This window comes from Sorex araneus, chromosome 1 (assembly GCF_027595985.1).
Source record: "Sorex araneus isolate mSorAra2 chromosome 1, mSorAra2.pri, whole genome shotgun sequence".
Classification (NCBI taxonomy): domain Eukaryota; kingdom Metazoa; phylum Chordata; class Mammalia; order Eulipotyphla; family Soricidae; genus Sorex; species Sorex araneus.
In genome coordinates, this window is record NC_073302.1 from 40,953,027 (window position 1) to 40,972,540 (window position 19,514).

At 51.4% G+C, this 19,514-nt stretch overlaps 1 protein-coding gene and 1 non-coding gene across 2 annotated transcripts in view; one reads left to right on the forward strand and one right to left on the reverse strand.

Annotated features, from left to right (window-relative positions):
- Positions 1 to 14,707: 14,707 nt before the first annotated feature.
- The window catches only part of B4GALT1 (beta-1,4-galactosyltransferase 1), a 69,709-nt gene continuing 64,902 nt past the window's right edge, over positions 14,708 to 19,514 (forward strand). Inside the window, exon 1 of the mRNA XM_055140602.1 lies at positions 14,708 to 15,166. Within this exon, the coding sequence (XP_054996577.1) occupies positions 14,773 to 15,166 (394 nt within the window). The 5' untranslated portion in view covers positions 14,708 to 14,772. The remainder of the gene's footprint in view (positions 15,167 to 19,514) is intronic.
- Positions 18,607 to 18,710, reverse strand: LOC129401374 (U6 spliceosomal RNA). Its single transcript, XR_008628300.1, has one exon. It is a non-coding gene; the product is annotated as a U6 spliceosomal RNA (small nuclear RNA).

The following is a 19,514-nucleotide window of genomic DNA, read 5'->3' on the forward strand; positions in this document are numbered from 1 at the left end:
CACACACACACACACACACACACACTGATAGATATGGTCCCCAAATGACCCAACCAACTAAGTAATGCAAACAAGACCCAAACCCTGGGTTGGTCCTGGCAGACGGGAGAAACTGATCATCTTAGCTGTCACACAAAAAAATCTGGGCCTGGGTTACTATCGTGGATTTCCAGACTCATCTCTCCCTCATTCCCACGGGATGGCACCTACCCCACAGAGTGGCACATGGTCACTAAGACCAGCCCACAGACACAAAGACAGAGGCTCTTCCAGGAGCTAGAAGGGGAGATTGGGATGTTACAGTCTCCTGGAGAGATAGTGCAGCCGTAGGGCACTTGCCTTCCATGCTGCCAACCCAGGTTCAATCCCCAGCACTGCATATGATCCCTGCCCCCGACACATACAACCCAGCCTTCGGAAGTTATCACTGAGCACAGAGCCAGGTATGGACCACCTGAGCGTCATAGGGTGTGGTCTGCCATCCCCCTACTAAATAATAAGGAAATGATTCTTGAAAGAAGGAGAGGAGGAAATTCCCAGGTGAGAAGAGGCAGCCAGGCTGCAGCAGGAGCCTGGTGATCTCAGAGGAAGCCAGAGGCCTGGCCCGGCCCACCCTGCCAAGAGAAAGGAAGTTTCTTCTTTCTGAAACTTTGCCTCTGCCAGGAAAGCTTTTCCACTCTGCCCAGGAGACACGCTCACACCTCCTCCTGTCCTTAGGATCCAGACAATTACCCTCCTCCCTCTACTTATTTCTAGACTCTGTCAGGCCTTTTGATGGGGAGGGGGCCACAGGGGCACACCTGGCGGTGCTCAGGGATCACTCCGGACTCTGTGCTCAGGGACCACTCCTGGCGGTGTTCAAAGGACCAGTTCAAGGAATTGAACGGGATCAGCTGCACAAGCACCTTCTACCTGCTGGCCCAGTCCTTTTGGCTGTGAAGTTCTGAAATTCACTGGTGCCACCCCGAGAAGATTCCCACAGGAGGTGACGGGGCTGGGAGCTGGAGCCGGCTGCCACTCCGCAGGCAGAAACGCTTCTGCTGGGGATGTGAACGGGGCGGGAAGCCTCAGGCGCACAGGCAATGCTCACTCTTCATGCCCGAGTCCGCGCACGTCTCTTTGTGGTTTGCTTCATTTTCTCCACTTTCTTGGCTTCTCTGTGTATTGGCAGAACATGGAATATTTACATAATTTCAATTCCAGCCACACCCCGGGATAGACTGACTTGTCTTGGATCTGAAGTCCAAATACTCAGGAGACATGATTTGATGGGTCCAGACTACGTAAAAATGATTCTCTCCTGTGCTCTGGGGAGATGGCTCAGAGACCCACATTCAGATCCTGGCACTGCATGACTCCCTTAAGCACCACTGGCTTGTGGCTGAAAGTAAGAACAAAAGAAAGCAAATACCTCAGCTGCTTCAGACAGCCGAGGCTGGAGGGCAGAGCCAAGCACCATAAACAAGACTGACTACAGCAGCCATGTCCCAGAAGGGCTAAGTTTCAGAAAGATGAATCACGCTGAGCTGACTAAATACTTTCCCTAATCAGCATATAGGTTTCCTGGAATTGGAAGTTGATATGACTGCTTTCTCTTCCTACAAACAAAAAAACACCTATTTTCTCTTTTTTGAGGGAGCTCGTACACTCACTATTGCTTGGGGTTACTCCAGCGGTATCCAGGGGACCACACATCAGTTCCTCCCATATGCCAGTCACGTGCTCTGTCCCATCCTTTGAGGGCAGTGCTCGGGGGACTATATGGGATGCCGGGGATTGAACTGCGGTCAGCCGCTTGCAAGGCAAACACCCTCCCTGCTGTCCTAACCCTCAAGCGTATCCTATAACATTTCTTTCAAGGTCTACTTAGCATTTGGTTCAATGCTAATTTCACTCTGCATCCCCGCACCCAACACACACAACCACTTTATTTTATTATTTTTTCTTTTTGGGTCACACCCGGTGATGCACAGGGTTACTACTGGCTCTGCACTCAGGAATTACTCCTGGTGGTGCTCAGGGGACCATATGGGATTCTGGGAATGGAACTCAGGTCGGCCGTGTGCAAGGCAAATACCCTACCCGCTGTGCTATCGCTCCAGCCCCCCCCCCACTTTATTTTTTAATGCTGGGGATAGAACCCTGGGCCACAGGTAAAGCAAGTGCTCTACTCCTTTGTTTGTTTGTGTGTATGTGTGTGTGTGTGTGTGTGTGTGTGTGTGTGTGTGTGACAGTCAGGGGCACACCTGGCAGTGCTCAGGGCTTACTTCTGGCTGTGTGTTCAGGGATCACTCTTGGCAGGACTCAAAGGATCAAACAGCTGACCCGTGGAGGGTGTTCTTATCCATCCTAACAGACCGAGACTTCTTGTTTGTTTTTGTTCTGGGCTCAGAGCTCACTCCTGGCTGTGAGGGAATCACACTCCTGGCAGGGCTTGGGGGATCATATGCGATTCTGGGAATCAAACCTGGGTCAGTGGCGTGCTGTGCAAGGTAAGTGCCCTGCCCACTGTACCATTTCTAGACTGACAATTCTAAGGGCACAAACTCTTCAGCAAGTGTCAGCCTTATACTTCCTAAGTGCAAAGTACTTCTTTTATCTCCCAAGAGACAGAATTCCTCCAAGGCAGTAATGGAGGGGGGTTGGGAATTTTCAAACTCCAGAATGGTGGTTGAAGAAGATTAACTAATTACATGATATCTGAGCTTAGTTTTAAAATAATCCTGTAGGAGGTGGAGGGACGTTGGGGGTAGGTGGGTATAGATGAAGCAAAGATGGATTGATAGAAACACGAACATTTATTATACTATTCTCGTTGCTCAATACTGTATGATTTTTGAAGTTTCCTATAATGAAGATTAAAAGAAAAGAATCATGATGAAAGACATCATAAGAGATCATCTAGGTAGTCAAAGTTTGTTTCCTCAAAGTAAATCTCAAGGACTAAGAGAACCTTAAAGTCCTCAATCCCTGGCTGGTTTTTGTCTTTGTTTGGGGGCCATGTCAGTAGGTAGAGGATGTTGTTCCCAGCTCCCTCAAACCCAGGGCTCCTGCCTGTAAAACCTGTTCTCCAGCCTTTTGGGCTCCATCTTTGGCCCTCATTCAGATTTTTCGGGTGCTATAGGAAAGAACATTGAACATTGGTGATGTACAAGTGCCTTTTCAATCTTGCAGAAGGGAGGGTGGTCACCAGTTTCTCTCTGTTCCTTCAAACTGACTTAAGGAAGAAAGGAAAGTGGGGAGGGGGGACTTGCCAGTTCACATAATTAAATGATGGAGGGGGTGTCGTGATGTCTACTCCCTGGGCACAGCCCCTTGGCTCCTGGACGCATTTTCAGGCAGAGCTGAATTTTCCACCGCATAGCTGTGAGGGGTTGAGTAGTGTGCAAACCTCAGAATAAACCTTATTTGGAAAGAAGGTCTCTGTAGCTATAACTAGTTAAGGCAGTTATATTAAGGCATTTTGGCATTTGGATCATACCAAATTAGGGCAGGCCCTAAATTCATGATTGGTGTCCTAAGAAAAGGAGAAGAGGGGGCCAGGGAAAGTATAGGAGTTAGGGGGCCATGCCTTGCACACACCTGACCTGAATTTGAACCCTGGCAGCACATGGCCCCAGCACTGCCAGGCAAAACCCTGGAGGTCCCTGGGCACCATAGGACCTGAGAAGCTTTTTATCCTCGGGCCCTCACATCAGCTGAAGACCTCAGTTGACTGAGAATTTCCAGGAGTGGCCCCCAGAGCCCCTGTGCACCACTTGGGAAGCCCCCCGACCTCCACCAATAAAAGTGGGACGAGGGAAAGGAGAACCTGGACAGAAGAGAAAGGCACAGAAAGAAGGCCATGCAAAGATTAAGGGATGACGCCAAAGGCTGCAAAGGCTGCTGGCAGGAACAATTGACTCTTCCCTCGTGCCTTCAGAAGGAGCGTTGGCCCACTGATGTCTTGATTCCTGCCCTTCTAGTTTTCCCAGCTATGAGAGAATGAATTTCTGTGGTTTGGAGCCACCAATTCTCTGGCAGTTTGTAACAGGAGTCCCAGAAAGAACAAAACTCCTGTCTGGCACAAAGGAAAGGAAGAATCTCTTTCTCAACATTTCAGGCAGAAGTTCAGGGGGACCTGGGAGCTTTTGCTTCTTTTTGCTTTGAGTTGAGTTTGTCCCTGAATCAGTCACTGTAGTCAGAGGTAATCAGTGCTCTGATGGGCCATAAATGATCACCCAAGCATGGAGGAGCCAGTGATGAGCTTAGTCCCTACCATGAGCCCCTCCCTTGGGACAGAGTTGCCCCTTGCCAAGAGTAAGCAAACACCTGCCACCAAGGCAGGGAGGGTGAGTTAATTCTACAAAATACTCTCCCACCCAGAAGAGATTTTTTTCCATCCCACTACAATCTTTTGTTTTTATTTCTTTTATTTTTTATTAATGAGTCACCGTGAGGTTGCAGTTACAGTTTCGTGCCTGTGTTACAGTTATACAATACTCAAGTATCCATCCCTCCACCAGTGCCCATTCTCCTCCACTGATGGCCCCAGGGTCCCTCCCCGCCATGCTGTCTCAGAAGAGCTTTTTAAAGCTACAAAGGAAGTAGAGATTTCTCAGAACAAGTCAGGACACGGACAATCACATTTCCTTTGACAGAGACCTGAAATGATAGATCACAGAGCTGTGCTTGGCCGTCTCTTTATTAGCTAGTTGGGTCTTCTCTCTCTCTCTCTCTCTCTCTCTCTCTCTCTCTCTCTCTCTCTCTCTCTTTCTCTCTCTCCATCCCACCCCCATCCTGGTTTCACACATGCAGAGCAAGTGCTCTACTGTCGAGCCACATCTCCAGCCCCTGTCATGATATTCTTACTGATAAAATGGAAACTATGAGTAGGATGAAAGAACAATGAAAACAAAGCTGCTAATAAATAAACAGAGAGAACTTTCCTTGCTATATTTATGCACAGCCCATGCAAATCCCTCTTTTGTTTGGAAGGTTCTGGTGACCTGGCTCCAGCCCGAGTGCAGAAAGGAAAAGTTTCTCCTTTTGACTTCCTGGCAGCTCAGCTCAAGTCCTCCCAGCCTCTCATACCCAGCCTGGATTCGCCAGGAGATAATATTGAGGGCAGGGCAGTAGAGGAAGCATTCAAGCTGCAGCAGCCCGGCAGCAAGCAGTGCCGAGTGGTCCTGACTCTGGAGGCTGACATGTAACTGTTTTGCAGTCAAAGACCCTGACTGATACAATGACTCTATATAATGGCTTCAAGTCAACTTGCTGGGTGTGACTCTTGTTTCAGGATCTGTCTTCAGTTGTCTTATTAGTGGATACCAAAAACTAACTGGCATTAGTTTCTACTCTCACTGTGATGTATGATTTGACAGTATGGCAGAATGCCTTCTCTCTCTGTCTCTCTGTTTCAGTCTCTGTCTCTGCCTTTATCTCTCTGTCTCTCTGTCCCTCTCTCTCTCTCTCTCTCTCTCTCTCTCTTTCTCTCTCTCTTTCTCTCTCTCTCTTTGCTTGAAGCCCAACTGAGGTGTTAACATATAGTTTCAGACATGAATTTTTTTGGGAAGTAATTAGCTAGGCTGGATTCTGGTCAAGAAAGGCTCAGACATCGTGAGAACAGGAGAGATGATAGGGCAGCTGAGAGAAAAATGATCTTTGGGTTGGGAGAGGGCGCTTGACTGATCTCTTCGAGTAACTGAAAGGCCACCTAGTGGGAAAGAATTCAGTTTATTTTGTGGCTCCAGGGAACAGAACTGCCATCAGTGCAACGGGTGGGCTTTGAGTGAATGTAAGAAGGGCTTACTTCTTGGGTCAGCCATATCCAGGGGAGCTGCCTTCCTCTATAGTGGTTCCCTATCACCAGAGACAAGCAAACAAAACCTAGGAGACTCTTAAAGAGTACAGTGTGTGTGTGTGTGTGTGTGTATCTGTAAGTATGTGTCTATATGTATGTATATACATGTATCTGTCAGTATGTGAGCATATGTATGTGTATATATATATATGTCTGTACACATACCTGTGTGCATCTCTGTGTATGTGATTATATGTATGTGTGGATATATATGTGTGTGTGTATGTATGTATCTGTGTACGTACATGTATCTGTGTGGGTCGGGGGAGGGGTGTTCTGCAATGGGTATAGGTAGGGTAAGTGTTCTAAATTCTCTCTAAAGCTGAAGTCTGGCCAAGCCCACGGGGCAGGGTGGGAAGGGCAGGACCTGAAATGGAGAACACTGCCAATGACGAATTGATCTGGAGCACAGTTCCCAGGCACGATCCTCGGTCCCTTTTCTTTTTTTTCTTTTTCTTTTTTTTTTTTGCTTTTTGGGTCACACCCAGCGATGCTCAGGGGTTACTCCTGGCTTCGCACTCAGAAATTACTCCTGGCAGTGCTTGGGGGACCATATGGGATGCCAGGGATCGAACCCGGGTCAGCCGCGTGCAAGGCAAACGCCCTACCCGCTGTGCTATCGCTCCGGCCCCCGATCCTCAGTCCCTTTTCCTGTGAGCCACTTGAGAAATGAATCCTTGCCGTAGTCTTCCCAGACTCACCTGCAGATGTGAACATTTTTTTTTTTGGTTTTTTGTTTGTTGAGGTAACACCCGGCAATGCACAGGGGTTACTCCTGGCTTTGTACTCAGGGATTACTCCTGGAAGTGCTTGGGGGACCAAATGGGACGCTGGGAATCGAACCTGGCCAGCCATGTGCAAGGCAAACACCCAACCTATTGTACTATCGCTCCAACCCCAGATGTGAACAACCTTAAAGCAGAGCTTCCTTGTCCAGTCGCTGGACAGGTGAGAAATGAATGCTTCATTGTCTAACTTCCCTGAGGCTCAGTGGTTAGTGCTACCTAGCATGATCACAGCAATAATGAAGATGGATGGACTATTCCAAGAGGCGCTCAGATACAAAGCCAAAAGCACTTCCCAGGGTGCTGCTGTCCTCTGTAGACTCTGAGCAAGAAGCACTGGAGAACAAAGAACGCATCCCAGTAGATGGTGGGCATTAACTTGACCTGGATATAGATGCTGCCAAGAGCAGATAGTTCCTTTGTGGGTGCAGACTCGGCGCCTGAGGTGTTCTGTGTGGGGTTGAAGCGATGAGAGGCTGAAGCCAACCGCACTGTAGCTGAGGAAGAAGGCTCACTGGCTGCTCAGAACAAAGCAGGATAGAAGCAGCATTCTGAAGTGTATTTGTGCTGTGATGGGTTAAGGGTAGTCACAGATTCTTTTTTTTTTTTGGCAGGGAGACGGTTGTTTGGGTCTCATCTGGCAGTGCTTAGGGGCAAGTTCTGGCTCTGACAGCTCAGGAGGGGCCCCTGGAGTTGCTCAGACTAGATTTGGTACCAAGGATTTGAACCCATGTTGGAGGGATATAAGTCAAGCGCCATCTTTAAACTTTGTGTATGTGTGTATGTGTGTGTGTGGGGGTGGGGTGGGGGTTGGGGTGCACACCCAGTGATGTTCAGGGCTTACTCCTGGCTCTGCATCCAAGGATCACTCCTGGTGGGTTTTGGGGGACCATAATCAGAGCCAGGAATTGAACCAGGGTTGGGTCCATCACGCCTATTTTTCAGTTGCAGTCCTGAGAAGAAGCATTCAGATCCCTCTTTGTGGCGCTTACATGAACCTGGCTGCAGTATGCCCCAGGAGTTACTTGTGGCACCAAGGATAACACACAGCAGAGCTGCCAAGATTGAACAGTGGACTGGCCAGGACAGTGCTCCGTGCACGGGAAACTGAGGACTTGAACTTACAATCACACGTTTCCAAGGCAAGTTCTCTAAGCCACTGTGTCATTCATCTGACCCTTGCATAGTTTGCTTACTGGTTTCTTGCAGTTCTGGGGATCTAGCCTCACATATTCAAGGCAAATGCTCAACCACCGAGCTACATTTCAGGCTGAAGGGTAGTTTTGTGAGTAACAGGAGTTGGCAAGCTTTTAATGTAAGGGATCAGATAGTACCTTTTTATAGTTTTGCAGTGATAGGATACTTATTAAACTATTTGTCTTTGTAGCATAAAGCCTGATAAGTAAAAGATAAATAAAGGAGCTGGGTGAAGCTATAATCACTTTAGATTTGTAAAAATAAATAGGGGTTAGATTTGGGCAAGGGAATGTATTGCTAATCCCTGTAATAGATAATCAAAATGAAAATTGGCTCCAAGAAGTGGGAATGTATATGGCAGTTTTATAACAAAAACCTAAAAATTACCTGTTATTGACCTTGGAACCAGGAAGTGTACAGAGTCCTTGAAAGAGTGAAGGGAGATATAAGAGCTGTAAGAAAATCATTACTGGAGGTTATTGGGTGAGGCGGGCAGGATTCTAAGTTACATATGGTAACATGGATAAGGACAGAGGTTTCAAATGCATTTGTGGTCTTGCTATGGAGATTTTCAGGCAGACACGTTTTAAGTTTCCATTGACCTAATTCAGCTATCTTCTTATCCTGTGTGTAGGAAGAAATTGTTTCAAGCAGTTTCTTATGAATTAGAGGAACTACTGAGGGCACAGCGAATGTTACTCAAATCATAAGCTTTGGTGGAGGTCAAAGCCAGGGTCTTAGCTATAGAAGAAGCTCTCTACACAGAGCTACCCTGTCCCCTCCCCTGGGGACTCCTCTGCCACCACCAACGCCCCTGGGATGTGCATCTTTCAAGATGTGCTCTTGAAACGCTCATTTCAGGAAGCACCGTCCTGCTTTCTGTGTGCAAAGCCAAACAACAATATGATTCGAGGACTTTGTGGAAAGGTCTGAGTGGAGGAGAACCAAGATGCTCTCTGATGCAGCACCCTGCTTTCCCCCCTAACCCTTCAGCATCAACTGCCAACCATGGGAATGAGGGCATTTGGAGGGGCCAACTGTGTCTGTGCCCCAGCTGATACCATAAAGCACATCAGCCCCGTCAACCTATACAACCATGAGAAATGTTCATTTTATGACATGAAGTTTGGGGCTGGGGTGTTAGGTAGCAAAAGGTATCTGCAATAGAGGCCAGAGGGATAGTGCAGTGGGTTGGGCACTTGCCTGGCATATGGCTTACCCAGATTTGAACCCTGGCACCTCATAGGATCTCCCAAACATTCCCAGGAGCACAGAGGTGGGAGTAAGCTCGGAGCAGCACCAGGTATCATCCCGTTGTTCATTGATTCGCTCGAGCAGGCACCGGTAACACCTCCATTGTGAGACTTGCTACTGTTTTTGCCATATCAAATATGCCACGGGTAGCTTGCCAGGCTCTGCTGTGTGGGCAGGTTACTTTCAGTAGCTTGCCCAGCACTCCAAGAGGGACGGAGGAATCAAACCCGGATTGGCCGTGTGCAAGGCAAACAAACACCCTACCCACTGTGCTATCGCTCCAGTCTAAACACCAGGTGTGGCCTCCCAAAATAAAACAAAACAAAAAATATCTGAATAGCTGGCTACCAGGCACTAGGACTATTTTATGCCTTTCTGATCAATGGGGGTGAAACAGAAATGTATATTTTCATGTGCAGCTGAGGGCACAATGGGAGGGCAGAAGAAATTCCATTCAGCAGTTGAAGCCAGACTTCAGGGAGAAACAGAGGGCCTGGGGGCGTCTATAGGGGAGGGGGGCGAGCATGAGGGGGAAACCATCAAACCCAGGATCCACTTTGACCAGCTTGTTCCTCCAAGGTTTCTGCTGCTAGGATGAATATTTTTGTTTTTTTTTTGGTCTACAAGAGGCTGGAGTCAGGGCTTACTTCTGGTGGGGCTCAGGAGACCGTATGTGGTGTCAAAGATGAAACTTGGGTCAACCAGTGCCTACAAGTCTCTCCGCCTCCCTCTCACTCCCCCACCCCACCCCTCTGTGCTCTGTGCTCTGATGGATGGATTTTTGTTTTACTTGACAAAGTTGGGAGTGAAGAGATCTCAGGAAGGCTGCACTAGGTCTGTCTGTCTGTATCAAGGATCAGCTGGTGGCCTCCTCGCTGGATCATGCCATCAGCATCCTGGTGGGGATGCTGGTGTCATGCCTCATTAGATGCACAGGGGGGACAGTCAGCAAGTGTTGTCCCATTTCTTCACTTCCTGGCTGTGGAGAGAGGCCTGGGACAGGCTTGTGGCCCTTGACCTCCCCTCAGACCAGCTTTCTGGCTAATCTAGGGACACGTGAATGACATTTCTACTTCCCTCTATTAAACCGGAAGTTTGCTTCATCAAGCACACCACGACAAGGAGGTTTAACTCACCAGTGGGCTGAGTCCAGACAGCAAAGTTGTCTGAGAACAATCAGCTGAGAGCCGTGGTCTTACAAGCATTTTATAGGCCACTTCTGCAAACTCACCCTCTGATTCATGCTCAGTATTACGTGTTAACACTGTGGGGGTGCACTTACCTCATGGTCTCGAGTTCAGCAATGATTTTGGGGCTCCAGAACAGCAAGGACATCATAAGATAAGGAGTAACAATCATGCTCACGGCAAGGGAAGTTCATAGCAAGAAAATGAGAGGGTCTTGTGGTTTTGTAGTTAACAGCATAAGAGTAAGTTATGAATCACACATTACACCTCTCCTCTTCTTCTACAACAGGTCAGTATAACTCAGGATGGCTCATTTTCTAGTAGATTCAGGCTGCCGGGGTCAGCTGCCCCCTCCCCAACTCCTTGGTAAACAAGTTTGCTTGTTGGTTTTTTGGGTCACACCTGCTGGTGCTCCAGGGTCACTCTCATTGATGCTTGGGGGACCAGGCAGTGTTGGGGATTTAACCCAGGCCTCCAGCATGCAAAGGTTGTGCTCCAGCCCTTTGAGCACCCTGTCTCTGGGTGAAAAAAGTTCTTGACTTTCATGTTCAAAACCAACTATAAACCTTTTCTTCTTCCCTTCTTACACCATCAAAGTGGTTCTAAGCATTTATTCACACATATTTTAACAAATGTTTATTCAGTGTCAGCAATGTGCAGGTTCAGTTCTACTTTTTGAGGATATAGTAGTGAATACTAATGAAAGTTCCCATGCTCACAAAGCTGATCTTCTAATAAGGGAGCAAGACAGTAAAGGTAAAACCTTGGGTACTGATAGCTTCTCTGAAAAGAGATTTGGTTGGGGAATTAATCTCCACAGGGTGGTCTGAAAAGATCTCTCTCCTAAGGTAAGCTTTGAGAAAACACTGAAACTTGAGAGACCAGCAGCTCAGGCTAAGTGAACAGCAAATAGAAAGATACCTATTGATGGGTTGGAGAGATAGCACAGCGGTAAGGCATTTGCTTATACACGGCAGACCCAGGTTCAATTCCCAGCATCCCATATGGTCCCCTGAGCACCATCAGGAGTTAATTCCTGAGTGCAGAGCCAGGAGTAACCCCTGTGCATCACCAGATGTGACCAAAAAAGCCAAAAGTAAATAAACAAATAAATAAAAATAAAGATACCAATTGAACAGAAAATGTAAAGATACTGGCTACAAGCCTGAGCAGCAGAGCCTGCAAGCTACCTGTGCATATTGGATATGCCAAAAACAGTAACAATAAGTCTCTCAATGAGAGACGTTACTGGTGCCCGCTTGAACAAATCGATGAATGACTGGGGACACTTAGAGGTTGTGACATTTCAGTGCATAGTTGTAGATTTTGTGGTGTGTGTGTGTGTGGGAGAGAGAGAGAGAGAGAGAGAGAGAGAGAGCGAGAGAGAGAGCGAGAGAAGGAAAGAAAGAGAGAAAGAAAGAAAGAAAGAGAACAAAATAATTTTTATGATAATTTTTTTGAATGAAATTTAGAAAGATGGGAGGGGGAGAGAAGGAAAGCAGTATATATCAAAGAGAGAACATGAGTTTGAAAGAGCAAGTAGGTGAGCAAGCAAGATACTTGTTCAAGGAAGAACACGGGATAGAAGAACAAGCCCCAGTTATTTCTTTTGCCAAAAAGTAGGACTCGACCATTATGAAGTTCTATTTTTTTTAGATAAGGTGCCAAAATTACTTAAAAGTGGATGTCACAATTAATGCAGTGGCAATGATTACACACTGAAATACAGCAGAGCAAACCTGAGAGAACAATTATGGGGCAGGAAGAGATCTAAGCCAGATTAGGCTGATTGATACAGATTCGGATTTTGTTCTGAATTGAATTGCATGAGCTCTTGCATCCTTGGATGTGGTATGGAGAATACCTGGGGAAGGGCCATGGAGGAAAACTGATCAGCCTGGTGACCAGTCAGGAGGCTACCATAGAACCCAGAACAAGAGCTTGGTGGCAAGATGGTTAGAGCAGGTTAAGGAATGATGGGTTCTGAGAATTTGAAAGGGTTGCTGAGGGGCTGGAGCAATAGCACAGCGGGTAGGGCGTTTGCCTTGCACTCGGCTGACCCGAGTTCGATTCCCAGCATCCCATATGGTCCCCTGAGCACTGCCAGGGGTAATTCCTGAGTGCAAAGCCAGGAGTAACCCCTGTGCATCGCCAGGTGTGTCCCAAAAAGAAAAAAAAAAAAGTGTTGCTGAGATTTGCCCAGGGGTTGGAAATGACAGTGGAGACTAAGAGGCACATGGAGAACCACTGAGGTCTGGGGAACAGGATAAACAATGGTGCCTTTCTCTCCAGAACCGAAGTGGAGTGGGTAGCGGAGGACAGGATGTGCGGGGTTTGAAATGCTTGGAAGTTGATTAGGAGTCTGGAGGTCAGGGCTAGAGACCAAAACATAATTTTTTTTCCCCTCACATCAGCATACAATCATTACAACTGACTCCTGCAGAGGACAGACATCTGGCCCTCCTGGGAACACAGGTGTTTGGCAGTCACAGGCAGGCAGATAAAAATCAGTCGTGCCCAAGAAGTGAGTAGAGAAGGAAAGGAGAATGAGGCCACGGAGAAGACAGGAGTTGCCAGTGAAGCAAGGAAGACCAGACAAGCCAGGAAATCAGGTGAACGAAGCAGGTTCTGTACCACCACAACCAACGTCCAAATTCCACGTCTCAATTTTCACCTCTGTGAAATGGGCATGGGCATGTCAAGGTGGCTGGAGCTGTGGCACAGAGAGGAGAGAGGCGGGGTAGGCCTGCGTGGGACTGGCATACAGTGCTCCAAGGACCACAGCTATTAGGGGCCCCCTGCCGCACCACACCTTCTCCTGTCAGAGTCCTTCTGAAGGGACACCTGGGAATCCTTGACTCTCTCCAACATCAAATCTGAAGCAAGCAACTTGGCTCATGCAGCCTCCGCCCCGACTCTCAAGGCCACGGGGGGCCAAGCAAACGGCAGAGGGAAAAAAAAAAAAAGTTTTGGAGCCGGAATTCTGCCTCTAGCCTCTCTGCCTCTCTGCACCCCGTCGGTGGGATCTTGGCGCTTCCCGAGTCTTGCTCCGTCTTGAACTCTGCCCAGGGGGGCCGCGGTTACTCCACGGGGTGGTGGGGACGGGTCAGGTCTGCGCGCGCGGGCCATAAATTGGATTGTAAATAAATAAATACTAGCAGCCGCTCTGCTCCTGAACGCCGGCCGGCCCGGGAGTTCTCGAGACTCTCCCCCATCTTCCACTGCGAGTTCAGTGGGTGGCGCGGTGTGCCCTGCGGAGGCATTTCTCCAGCACCCTCCCCTCCAAAGGCCACCGGGCGGGGGGGTTCCCCGGGAAGCGCCTGCGGGGGGCTGCGGGGGAGCAGCGGGCACTCCTCGCGGCCCTTCTGCGCCCCCGCGCGCGCGCCCCCCTCTCGGGGTAGAAGTGTCCGGCCCCGCGGCAAACGGGCCCCTAACGCCCCAGCGACCCCCTCCTGCCCCACAGCCGGGCCAGCGCGCGCGCGCCGCTCGTCGAGGCCTGTGTCCAGGGCAACCAAACCCCACGCCGTCCCAGGACAGCAGCGGCGGTCCCCTCGCCTCCAGAGCCCCAACGCGCCGGCGGCCCCCCTGAGGCTCCCGGGACCCCACGCGCTCCGCCCGGTAGACCGCCGTGTAGCCCGTGAGCTCCCCAGGAAGTGCGCGGCGCCTCTAGGGGGCCGCGTCGAGGCGGCGCCCGTCCGGCGGGGGTGGGGGTGGGGGTGCACTTCTCCCAAGTCTCCCGAGTCCCCGGGCCTCGGGGCCAAAGTGCGGGGAAGCCCTCCCCTTCCCCCCGGGCTGAGCCATCCCCAATCCTCAGCGAGGGGCTCCCCTCCAGTCCCAGCTCCGCCCCGCTGCAACCTCCTGCCCAGAGACCCCGCCCTCGGCACCACGCCCCCCACCTAGGCCCCGCCCCACCCAGACCCCGCCTCCCAAACTGGGCCCCGCCCCACAGCCCCGACGCCCAACCTGCGCCCCTCGGGCTCCGCCCACTCCGCTCATCCAAAAATACCCCGACCCGGCCGGCAGCTCCGCCCCGGGCATCCACCACCCGCGCCCTCCCGAATCCTCCGCTGCCGACTAGCTCCAGCTCCGCCCCTTGGCAACCCACCCTCCAACCCCCCGGGCTTGGACCCGTCCCCGACGAGGCCCCGCCTCCCCGTCTAGGCTCCGCCCCATATCTGCCCCGCCCCGGATAGGCCCCGCCCACAACCCAAACCCGCGGGGCCCCCCGGACCCCGCCCACTTCGCTTGTCCAAGAAAACCCCGCTCGGGGCCCCGCCCCGGCCGGCAGCTCCGTCTCCACCCCCCGCCCCCGCCCGCGCCCGGGGCTCCCTTCTAGCTGGGCTGCCGGGCCCGGTGGACTTTTTTGCTGCCCGCCAGCCCGCGCCCGCGCTGGTTCTGCTGCCGGCCCTCCCCGCGGCGGCAGTGTCGGGCAGGGTCTGGCCGGCGGCCCGCGGGCGGGCCGCCCTCCGGCTGTAGCCCACCCCCCTCTTAAAGCGGCGGCGGGAAGATGAAGCTCCGCGAGCAGCTCCTGAACGGCAGCGCCGCGATGCCGGGCGCGTCCCTGCAGCGGGCCTGCCGCCTGCTCGTGGCCCTGTGCGCGCTGCACCTCGGCATCACCCTGGTCTACTACCTGGCGGGCAGCGACCTGCGCCGCCTGCCGCAGCTGGTGGGGGCGCGCGCCCCGCTGGACGAAGTCCCGGACGGCGCCGGGGCGCCGGGGCCGCCCACCGAGGGGCTCCGCGCGCGCGGGGCCGCGCCGCCGCTGCCTCTGGGTGTCTCCTCTCCGCCGCGCCCGCCCGGGGAGTCCAGCCCCGGGCCCGCCCGCAACTCGACTGCCGCGCCCGCGCCCCCCAGCACGGCGCTATCGCTGCCCGCCTGCCCGCCGGAGTCCCCGCTACTCGGTAAGGACCGGGGAGGCGACGCGGCTCCAAGCCCCGGCTCTCCTCCCTGTCTTTCCCCGTCACGGTTCCCGGGACGCTTGTGCCCTTTCGCCTTCCCTTTCCCGATCCGAGCGGTCCAAAGCGGTTCGGGCACGACTGGGTGGGGAGGAGTCTGTCGGGAAAGGAGTTGAGTCCTTGGGTTTCGTGTTGGAAGGCGGAGCAGAAGCCGGTGAGGGTGAGGGGAAGCCGCAGGCCCCTTTGGCCTCGGAACCGGAGGAGGCCTTGGAAAACTTCCCTCCTCTGGCCCAACATGCAAAAAGTTTTTACGATCGAGTGTGCCGAGGGCTTGGGGAGCCGCCTTCGCTCCGGCTGACTTGTAGCTTAGGGACCTCAAAGGGAACGAACTTGATGGCCTGGTTGATGTCTCCATCCCCCCTCCTCCCATCTCCTCTGCCCCTAACCCCCTCTCTCCACTCCCCTCTATCCTAGATCCCTTGCCGGTCCCCCGTCTCCTTCCCGCTACTGAAAACGGGTGAAATTTTCTCCTGAACTTCTCTAGGCAAGTGACTTCTTAGTAATCTTCAGGTTTCACACCTGTTAAGTGGGGAGAATAAGGCTGGCGCCTGTTTCCGGGTAGGTGGTGTTGGGGAGATGAGCTGATACAATGTTAACAAGAGTAGACTTTAATGAGAGTAAATTGTTGCTACTGCGTTCAGTTCCTGCTGTTGCCGCGGGGCCGGCCTCCTCTGCTTCCTGCCCTGTGAGGTTCCCCAAAAGTCGTCAATACGCATGGGCCCTCTGCGGTGCAAGGGTAAATAAAGTTCACACGCGTGTGTGTAAAGGTGTATGGTGTGTGTATATGTGGTCTTATGCTATGTGCACATCTTTGCCCAGATGGTGTGAGCAGGGCTTCTAGTGTCTGGTCTGTTTCTGAGCAGACAGAGAGATTTGGGTGGGTTTGCATTACTTACGTCTGCAGGAGGCGAAACACCCCACCCCACCCCACCCGCCCCTGTCCCCCAGACATCTCCTTAAATTGTAACCCACAAGTACTTGGTTCCAGGCAGCCACAGATTGCTCCCCAAATCACCAGACAGGTGGCTGCTCATGTCTAGCTAGCGGCCAAGGCTTAGAGAATGTTCTGGGGAGGGGCGGGGGGCGGGCTGGCAAGCTGGCAGTGAGGCATTGTGCCATTAGGAACTGGCTAGTTTTTTTTCTCCGAACCCTGGCACGCGGGCTCCCTCCAGGGTTCTTGCGCAATGTCTCCAGAACCACTCCTGCCTTTTCCTATTGAGTCTGGGAGGAAGCTCTTGGAATCGGTCAGACATGGATTGTGGTCATCAGGGAGGCTTTTTCAGCAGCAGAAACTGGAATTCCTCTGGACACGCCGGTTAGCGTGGGAAGCCAACCAGTCCTGGAAAACGAGGAGCTGTCTGGGCAGAGCTGTTCTGTGTGGGATCTCAGGCTTGTTGGAGGATGGTCTGAGACCCTGCGTCCCAATAAACAGAACAAAACAAAAAAGCAAAACAGCAAGACTCTCTTTCGGTGCAAAGCTCACAGGGTTATTTTTAGGACTAAATGAGATCGTGCTGAGTACGTGGCAACTTGGAGGGTGCTCAGTCATCATCATCCAGGCACTGGCCTTGAAATTGCATTCCCCGGAGGCGCAGGGAAAGTGTTTGTGAGAGGGGCAAGAGGAAGGCCTCCATAGACAGCAGCCAGTGTGGGTCTTCTCTTGTTTCCAGTTGTTGCCTAGGTGTTCAGCTAAAAGAGGGAGGAATTAATGAGCAGTATACAGAAAGTGCCCCCGTCAGGTCTTGGGAGTTGTTAGGGACAGTTTGGTTTGTTTTGTTAGCTGTGTTGCTAACACTCAGTTCTCTGGCTTTCTGAGCTGACAGAAGGGATTTGGGAGGGTGAGGACTTGGGCTTTGTGTGGCCCAGGGCTGGAGGAGTCATCTCTCCCTGTCTGGGGCATGCTTGGGACCATGGTGTCCAGGAGCCAACCACAGAAAGTGAGGGAAGAGAGGTTTTCTTTCTCTTTCTTTCTTTCTTTCTTTCTTTCTTTCTTTCTTTCTTTCTTTCTTTCTTTCTTTCTTTCTTTCTTTCTTTCTTTCTTTCTTTCTTTCTTTCTTTCTTTCTTTCTTCTCTCTCTTTCTTTCTTTCTTTCTTTCTTTCTTTCTTTCTTTCTTTCTTTCTTTCTTTCTTTCTTTCTTTCTTTCTTTCTTTCTTTCTTTCTTTCTTTCTTTCTTTCTTTCTTTCTTCGTTACACCTGGCAATACACCAGGGGTTATTCCTAGCTCGTGCACTCAGGAATTACTCCTGGTGGTGCTTGGGGGACCATATGGGTTGCTTGGAATCTAACCCAGGTTGGCCGCATGCGAGGCAAATGTACTATCACTCCATCCCCAGAGAGGTTTCCTTGATCTCAGTGGAGCTCTCGGGTTTGAGTGGTTGGGAATTGGCTCCCCAGGGAGGTTTCTTGCCAGGATTACCCTCCCCTCCCCCGCTACACCCTCCCCCCCCCCCCACACACACACGAGGGAGCTGAAAGTCTCTGGGAGCCTGTGCTTGGGGGAGTCCACCCCATATGTTCTGCTGGGCAGGTGTCGAGCCTAGCACCTTGCCAGTGTTTTTTAGGGTTGGTGGGAGAAAGCCTGGCTGGCGGGGGGCGGTGGCAGGGTGGGGGGGACTGCAGCCTTTCACTACTTGCAGTTCCTTTCCAAGACTTGGTCACGACCTGACCTGCTGTCCTTGATCCAGGCTAGGAGGTCATGGAGAGCAGGTGGGCACTTCAGGGCAGCCTGCCCTCTAGCTGGTGATGGGCAACCCACTGGGACCTACCATGGGCTGCCGGAGGCTTGTGTGGTCTTGGCCATAGATCCTGACTGCGTGTGTTCGGAGCCTCCTGGGCCCTGCCCCTCCCCTCTCCCACCCCTGCTTCCCTGGTCTCTGGGAATGCAGGGTCATAAGGAGCCTCTCCAGGCCATTCCCGTGTCCCCCCAGCTTCTCCCTGAGCCTTACCTACAGCTTTTCCTTTTGGGGGGCGGGGGGAGCAGCGGGAGTGGTGGATGGTAGGGGACACACCCAGTGGTACCTAGGGCTTTACACTGGCACTGCATTCAGAAGTCACTCCTGGCAGTGCTCGGGTGAACCATAAAGGATCCTGGGATCAAACCTGGTGAACTGAGTGCAAGGCAAACACCCTACCCATTGCACTAGGGCTTTGGCCCTAACACAGTTCTTTAAAGAAAAATATACAAGACCATATTAATCTCTGTCCAATCAGTTATTTTTATTATTCAAATTAAAAAAAATTTAGACACTGACTTGCAAAGTTGTTGACAGTGTTCGCAGCTCCAGTCCCATTACCAGTGACTCCCCCCACACCAAAGACTTCCAAGTTCCCTCCCAGCCTCCAACCTGACTCCTCAGCAGACACATTTTAGACACTTCACCTCCACAAAAATATGAAATACCTCAAAAATTTCCATGTCATTTTTATGCAGGGGCCTTGCTAATCTCAGTAGTGTTCCAATTTTAGTATATGTGCATCTGAAATGAGCACCAGCTAATTATTTTCAATACATACTTTTCAGATGGACTGGACTGATAGCACAGCGGGTAGGGCATTTGCCTTCCACGCGGTCGACCCAGGTTCGATTCCTCCGTCCCTCTCGGAGAGCCTGGCAAGCTACCCGTGGCATATTTGATATGCCAAAAACAGTAACAAGAAGTCTCACGATGGAGACATTACTGGTGCCTGCTCCAGCAAATCAATGAGCAACAGGAGGACAGTGCTACAGTGCTACCCAGCTGTGCTCAGGGGTTACTCCTGGGGTTATTCTGCACTCAGGAATTACTCCTGGCAGTGCTGCCAGACAAATGCTCTCCCCACTCTGCTATCACTTCAGCCCCAGGGTGGCCTTTCTGATAACTTTGAGGTTTGGCCTTGCTCCTTTTTATCTTTCTTCCTTCTTTTTTTTCTTTTTCTTTTTGGGTCACACCTGGCAATGCTCAGGAGTTACTTCTGGCTCTGCACTCAGGAATTACTCCTGGCTGTGCTTAAGGGACCATATGGGATGCTGGAAATCAAACCCGGGTCGGCCTCGTGCAAGGCAAACGCCCTACCCGCTGTGCTATCGCTCTAGCCCCAAGTCTTCCTTCTTGTATCCAGAAACTCAAAATGGATGTCAAAATTCTCCAGTCCTGTTTCTTTGGAGCTTTTTTGTTTGTTTCTTTGATTTGGGGCCACACACAGAAGTGCTCAGGACTCCTCCCCAGCTTGGGGAGTCACTCCAGGTGGAGCTCGGGGACCATATGCAGTACTGGGGGATTGATCGGCCAATGACTTCATGCAAGAGAAATGCCT